At 41.3% G+C, this 7,873-nt stretch overlaps 1 protein-coding gene across 1 annotated transcript; it reads left to right on the top strand.

Moving 5' to 3' along the window:
* The first annotated feature begins 708 nt into the window (after window positions 1–708).
* On the top strand, window positions 709–4,170 carry nudt2 (nudix (nucleoside diphosphate linked moiety X)-type motif 2). Its single transcript, XM_060829639.1, has 2 exons — window positions 709–896; window positions 3,585–4,170. The coding sequence occupies exons 1-2, from the start codon at window positions 767–769 to the stop codon at window positions 3,896–3,898; spliced, it is 444 nt and encodes a 147-aa protein (XP_060685622.1). The 5' UTR covers window positions 709–766; the 3' UTR covers window positions 3,899–4,170.
* The last annotated feature ends 3,703 nt before the right edge of the window (window positions 4,171–7,873 follow it).

Genomic DNA, 7,873 nt, shown 5'->3' on the forward strand with positions numbered 1-7,873 from the left:
ACAAGACAGTGACAATGACATTTGTACATTAAACAATACTGTTACATACAAAAGTGCAGACAATACGGACCCAGCAAGGCCCCGTCCCTCCCACCTTCTGACCACTCTAAGGCAGCCCGCCCCTATCCACCTTCCGGTTCTCGGTCCACCCCATGCCCCTTCCAGTTCTCGGTCCGCCCTGACACCTTTTGACCACCTCCGGGGCAGCCCACCCCGGTACCTGCCCAGGGTGACAGCGCTGAGGACGGCTACCCGCCTTCTGGCTCTCGGTCTGCCCCTACGTACCACTGGGCTCTCACCCACCCTGATGCGCCAGTGGGCTATCCTGGCACACCTTTCGACCACCTCCAGGGCAGCCCGTCCCCTTCCCTGGGACGACAGCATGCAGGGTAGCCCACAAGCCTTCCGGATCCAGCCCGCCCCTGTACACCTTCTGGCTGGCAGTTGCTCTGACACCTTTTGACCACCTCTAGGGCAGCCTGTCCCGATTACCCCCTTTCTCAGGACAACAGCGCTCAGAACAGCCTACCCACCATCTGGCTCTCAGGGTGGCTGGCAGTCCGTGAATTGTTTTTTTTTACGAGGAAATAATGCACTCCTGTTTATCTTTTTTGTAAATTAACCTCCTGCCTAACTGCGGCCGGGTTTATTTTTCCGTGAATTGTTTGCGTCAGACTCTCGCCGCTGATTGGTCGCCGCGGATGAGCTTCCGGTGTTGGCGTGGCCGGTGTTGCCGTGGTGCCTCCCTGTCTCCCTGTCTCCGGCAATGGCTCTCAGGGCCTGTGGGCTGATTGTTTTCAGGAGGTTAAACGCGGGATTAGCTGCCCAACCTCAGGACATCGAGTTCCTACTTTTGCAGACTTCCTATGGCCAGCATCACTGGACGCCGCCTAAAGGTGCTTCATTCAAGCAGCCTGTTCTCTGATGGCAAGGGATGGGCTCGCGCGTGTCGCCAGTATCGAGGGGGCTATTAACCCGCTATTTCTGTGTGGGACTAACTGCAGTTTCTGATGTCTTACGTACACAGTTCATCACGTAAATTTGAAAGTTGCTGTCATTGATTTTTTTTTCCCCCCCCACTGCTGATTTCAAAGGATAGAATCTGCAGTAGTTGTAATAGTGTAAATTTAGGCGAATCGTCCACTGTTCTCACGCGAACGATAAATTGAAAGATATACTTTCTCCAACCAGCAATGAGTTATTAATGGTATAGTAAATGTAATAACTGCTGGCCAGTGTCTTCCTTTTGAAACAATATTTTTCTAAATCTGAAGCCTCATTCTGTAAAGAAAATTAGTGTTGCAGAGCTTTAAAGTAAACTTTTTTAAAATAAACTATTGTTTTATACTTCTGTATTATTTCTAATAATTCATTTTGAACATCCCAGTTTTATTTTTCTGTTTGTGCATTGATTCAAAAATATATTTTGTTTCCAGTTTTTGTAGTCAGTAACTCAATTTGGATTATTTTAATCTGGTTGAAGAGCCATCCTGCTGCTTGTTTTACTGACATGCCACTGATACCCTGTAAGGGGTGAGATCGGTTAACTGAACACCCCTATGATAGGATGTCTTTGCTAACAAACATGTCTTTGATTTATGGTGAAAGCTGTCCCTCTGGTGCTGATTAGAAAATCTGGAACATAGTCTTGGCTGCAACCCCTAATCCTGCAAGCAAATTCCACAACTCGACAATTCCTGAGTGTAAAGAGACTTTCATATTTATCATCAACTTATTTGATAGTCATAGCTCACTTAAATGTATATGTTTATTTAATTTGTTCCTTTGGGTGCCACTAGCTAGGCCAGCCCTTATTGTCCATCACAAGTTGTACAGAGGGCACTTAAGGGTTACATGTGGTTCTGTTCCTGGAGTCATATTCCTTCCCTGAAGAGCATTAATAAACCAAATGGGTCTTCATGACAATTGGCAATAGTTACATGGTTGCCTTTGTGCTAGCTTTTTATTTCATTATTTTATTGAATTCAATTTTGCGATTTACTGGATTACATGTCTCGTGACATTACCACTATGCTCCCATCTCCTGTGAAGTCACTTGCAATATGACTGAAAAGACTGCTTTGAAAATAGTTCCTGAAACACACACACATGCAATATTCCATTGTGAAATGGTAGTGGATTTATTGGTAAATATACTGCTCATTTTAACATTCAATGTAAGTTGAAGAGTGTGGTGCTTCTTATGCCTGAAATGTTCACTCTCCTGCTCCTGACCAGCTGCGCTTTTCCAGCACCACACTCTTCGACTCTGATCTCCAGTATCTGCAGTCCTTACTTTCACCTAGATGATTCAATGTAATATTTTTAATAACTTCAGATTGGCTACATGAATGATTTCAAACTTTATAGACAGATATGCATTTATATAGCACCTTGCATGACCACTAGACACCCCAAAGTGTTTCGAAGCATATAACTTGTAAATTAAGTAAACAGAGATTTGGAGAAACTATACTTTAGAGAAAGAAAAACCTGGAGATTTGAGGCAGGTGAAATTTAGTGCTTTAAAGGGAGTGTTTTGATTGGAAAAAAGAGAAGCATTATAAAGTAATTTTTAAAAAATGGATACAGGACCAAAGACTGGAGGCTGAATTTTAGTTGCATTGCTGACAAGTTTGATGGTAGAATATGTGACAGTTTGTATCTGATGGTGGTTTGCCTGCTATCTACTCACCTGCCCATACCTTCACTCCAAACTGTACCAGTGATACAGTTGATGTTGAGCACTTCATCTGGGCTAATTCAGGTTCTTGATGGAAATTAGTTGTTATTAGGATCTTATTTTGCTGTCACCAGGATTTCTCTGGCAACTGGAGAGGCATATCCCTGGGAAGTCCAGTAAGTTTTGTTATGTGGGCTGTTGGGGTGGCAGCCCCTTCTTCTCATTGGTTTTTGGAGTGGTCTCTGAGAGATTTACACCTACCTGGGTTTCTTTTCCCATTCCAATTGGCTCAAACTCCTGAGCCATCAGTGCATTCTCGAGGTTCTTCAAGGTTGATAGCATGTGCAATACCTGAAGACTTTACCCCAAATTCCAACGTGCACAGCTCCACCTTTGTTTTCAAAGTTCTAGAGAGTTTCCGGCTGATAACTGTGGAACAGAAATCTCACCTCCTGTTTTTGAATTGAATTTCCCACTCTCCCAACCTTTTAACTGACATGTCATATAATTAAGCACCTGGGGTCTGGTGGCAGGTCAGATTGAGATTGTTAGGGTTCACAAGACACTATACTTTTTAAAGTTGTGACATAGAGTACAAAAGCAGGGAGGTAATGCTGACCTATTATAAAATACTGGTTAGACCTGGTTTGGAATATTGTTCTGGGCACTGCATTTTAAGAATGCAGGGGAGATTTATCCTGAATATGAAACTTCAGTTACCTGGACAGGTAGAGCCCAAGATAAATGTCACCCTTTAAGTTTGTGTTTGGTACCTGTTATTAAAAAGAAAGAAATCTGTCGGTCAGAGTTCTTTGTGGATGTAAACATAAAGTGAAACTTTATTGATTGTGTGGCACAGTTGCTCACTTCCTGCTTGCTTAAGATCTAATCTTTTTTTAAGGGCATGTTGATCCAGGTGAAGATGACCTTCAGACTGCACTTCGTGAAACTGAGGAAGAAGCAGGGCTAAGAAGCAATGATTTTAATCTGCTTGATGGATACAAAAAGGAAATTATATACAAAGTGAATAATATACCCAAAAGTGTTATCTATTGGCTGGCAGAACTAAAGGATTATAATACAGAAGTAAAACTCTCTGATGAGCACCAAACATTTCGCTGGTTAAATATGGATGAGGCCTGTAAACTTGCAAAATATCAAGAAATGCAGGAAGCACTGAGAGAAGCTCACCAGTTCATCTCAACAAACAAATGACACAAGGTTCTTTGGAAAGGGGCTGGATTCCTAAAAATTTTTGAATATGTCTATTCTACTTTGATCTTGAAATGTCATTACTCAATACAATTGTACAGATATTATTACCGGCTCTTCATGTAAGAGCCTGGACCTTAAACATTGGTAAGCAATAAAACAGAAGCGTGTCTGGCCTTTGTCACACACCCTAGTTTGGTGATGGAACAATGAAATAATTTGTATTTATGTACTATTCATTAAACTCAGGATGTTCTCAAGTGCTTCCCAAACAACTAATTGCCTTTGAAGTGTTTTGAACGTTATTACATAAGAAAATACAGCAGGCAGATTTCATACAGAAAGACTCCATAAATGACAGTGAGATAACTCAGATACTCAGTTTTGGTGACACTGGTGGACAGCACAGAGCACTACCTTGCTCTTCCTTGAATCATGTCATAGAGTTTGACACATTGACCTGAAATGACAGATAAACACTCTGTTTAGCATCTTTGTCTGAAAGATAGCATTTCTAACAGAGCAGCATTCCCTGAACACCACCAGGAACAGATTAACTCTTAATCATTTTATTTCTGTTTTTAGGATCTTGCTGGTATAACTTTACTCATAAAGCAACATAACTTCTTTGGCTGTAAAACACAATATTATTCAGAGGGCATGCGATTAAAAACAAACTGCTGGAAATATTCAGTAGGTCTGACAGCATCTGTGGAGAGAAAATCGTACAAACATATGATCAGGAGTAAGCCATTCAGCAGTTCAATAAAATCATCTAATCATATTCTTAGATCCACGTTCTTGCTGAACCTGATAAACTTTCAACCTTTTACTTAACAAGAATCTATCTACCTTTGCTGTAAAAGTATTCAAAAAGTCTGTTTACACTCCGCTTTCTAGCAAGAGAATTCCAAGACTTGCGACTCTGAGAGATAAACGCTTTACGTCATTCTTTTAAATGGATGACTCCCTAAGTTTTGTTTAAACACTGTATATCTGTTCCCATCCACCTCCCATTCAAAGTTTTCCCATAAGCAGAAGCATCCTCTCCAAATCTATCAATACATGTAAGTTTTTAATCATTTCAACTAAGTCACCTGTTACTCCTCTAAACTCCAGCAGATACAGGCCTAGCCTGTTCAACCTTTCCTCATAAGACAATTCATCTGTTCCAGATATTGGTCCCGAAAACTGCCTTTGAAATGCCTCCAATGCATTTATATCATTGAATAGGTTACTGTGCACAGTACTCTAGATTTTCGCTTTGTTATTTCAATATCACTGTTTTCATATTCAGAACTCACCATAAATGATAACATTCTATTAACTTTCCTAAATGCTTGCTATGTCTGTAATTCATGCAGGGGGGTACCCCAACCCTTCCTGTATTGTAGAGCTCTGCAATCTCTCACCATTTATCTACAATTCTTCCTGACAAAATGGGCAACTTCACATTTTTCTACTCCATTTGCCATATCTTTGCCCACTCACACCATAGCAGTATCTTTTTGTAACCTCCTTACGTCTTCTTCACAACTTACTTTCCTACCTATCCCTGTGTCAGAATTGACAATCATATCTTCTGTCTCTTCATTCCAAGCCATTCATATAAATTGTAAACAGTTGAGGTCCCAGTACCAATCTCCGTGTTACGCCACTCATTATATTTTGCCAGCCTGAAAAAGAACACTTGTGTGTACTCTCTGCTTCCATTTCCAAGCCAATTTTATTTGCAAATGAATATGCTACCTTCTATACCATGAGATTTTATTTTCTGTGATAATCTTTGATGTGGAGCCTTTATCAAATGCCTTCTGGAAATCGAAGTGTACGACACCCACCAGTTCTCCTTTATCCGCAGCAAATGTTACCTCTTCAAAGATCTCCAATAGATATAATTTCCCTTTCATAAAATTCTGCCTGATTGCCTTAAATTGTCTAACTACTCTGCCATGACATCTTTAATAATTACTTCTAACAACTTCCATTTGACAGCTGTTAAGCTGCTTTGGTTTCCTGCTTTCAGTCTCCCTTTTTAAATCTAGGAGTTACATTTTCTATCTTCCAATCTATCGGGACAATCCTTGATTCAAGGGAGCTTTGGAAAGTTAGAATCAATGCATCAATCTTTTAAAACATTATGACAAATTCCATTAGGACCCAGGCAATTGTTAGTCTGTTGGTCCAACTATTTAACACCACTTATTTTGTGATTTTCCTGAGTTGCCTCTATTTCATGCTTAATCACTGCTTCTAGGATGTTACTTGTAAGCTCTGTAGTGAAGACTGATGCAAAATGCCCACTCAAGTTATCAGTCTTATTTTCTAGTAATATTTCTTGAATCCGACTATCCATACAACCATAAGATATAGGAGCAGAATTAGGCCATTTGGCCCATCAAGGCTATTGGATTATGGCTGATAGCTTTCTCAACCCCATTCTCCTTTCTTCCATCCAAAACCTTTGATTGTCTTACTAATCAAGAATCCATCTACCTCTGTCTTAAGTACTCTCAATGGCTCAGCCTTCACTGCCTTCTGCAGTAATGAGTTCCACAGATTCACCACACTGTAGCTGAAGAAATTTCTCCTCATCTCACTTCTAACGGGTTTTTCCTTCGCTCTGCAGCCAAACTCTCGAGTCATCGTTTCTCCTGCCTGTGGAAACATCTTCATGTCCATTCTAATTAGGCCTCTCAGCATTCTGTAAATTTCAATCAGATCCATGCTCATCTTTCTAACCTCCAGAGTTTCAGCTGCACCTCCTATGGCAAGTCCTTCATGCCCTGCATCATTCTTGTAAACCTTCTCTCCACCCTCCTAAGGCCAGCACATCCTTCTTCAGATTGCTCAGACAGCTCACAATATTCCAAATCTGGTCTGATAGGAGCCTTATACAGTCTTGGCAGTGTACATCCCTGCTCTTGTATTCTTGCCTTCAAAATAAATGCTATCATTGCAGTTGCCCTACTAATTAAAACTGCATGTAAACCTTAAGAGAATCCTTTGTACTTCAGATTTCCAAAGCCCTTCTCTATTTAGAAAATAATCTACGCCTCTATTCTTCCCACCATAGTGCATGACTTCACATTTTCCCCTATTGTATTCGATTTGCTAGTTCTTTGCCAACTCTCCGAAATACACTAAATAGACTGACAGAAGGCTGGAAGATCACAGCAAGCCAGGAAGCATCAGGAGGTGGAGAAGTCAACATTTTAGGTCTAACCCTTCTTCAGGACTTGGGGTGAGTGTTGGGAGAGCTGTAGATAAAGATGGTGGCAGGGTAGGGTGGTGAAGTGGGATCCATGAAGACGGGCAGCGGGTACAACCTGGTTGGTCAATAGAAGGAATTAATCTGGTTGGTGGCAGGGAGCAAGGGATGGGAAGGGAGGTTATTTGAATTAGTCCCAGCCCTTCCCCTTTCCTTCCACTGCGTCCTGCCACCAACTGAATTCTTTCCTCCCATTGACCAACCAGGTCGGACCTTCTACCTGTCTTCATCTATTCCCACTCCACCACCCTGTCCCCGCCACCCCCTTTATCTGCAGCTACCCCCACACCCACCCCCAATTCTGAAGAAGGGTTACACTTAAACTGTTGACTTCTCCACCTCCTGATGCTGCCTGGCTTGCTGTGTTTTTCCAGCCTCCTTGTCTATTTTGGATTCCAGCATCTGCCGTAGTTTTGTCTCTGACTCTACTAGCCTGCCCAGGTCCCACTGCAGCTTCCCCACCTCCTACAGTACCTGTCTCTCCACTTATCTTTATGTCATCTAAACATTTAACATTTTGTTTACTCTTGTCTTTAAATATTTATAGAAACTCTTACTGTCTGCTTTTTTTTATTTCTGGCTAGCCTCTCTTACTCTAACTTGTTCCCTCTTTTAATTGTTTTAATCATCTTTATTTTTATATTCTCTCCATTTTCTGTCTTGCCACCTGAGTTTGTAAAACTATCTGCTGCTTCTTTATTACAGTC

This window comes from Hemiscyllium ocellatum, chromosome 1 (genome assembly GCF_020745735.1).
Source record: "Hemiscyllium ocellatum isolate sHemOce1 chromosome 1, sHemOce1.pat.X.cur, whole genome shotgun sequence".
NCBI lineage: Eukaryota > Metazoa > Chordata > Chondrichthyes > Orectolobiformes > Hemiscylliidae > Hemiscyllium > Hemiscyllium ocellatum.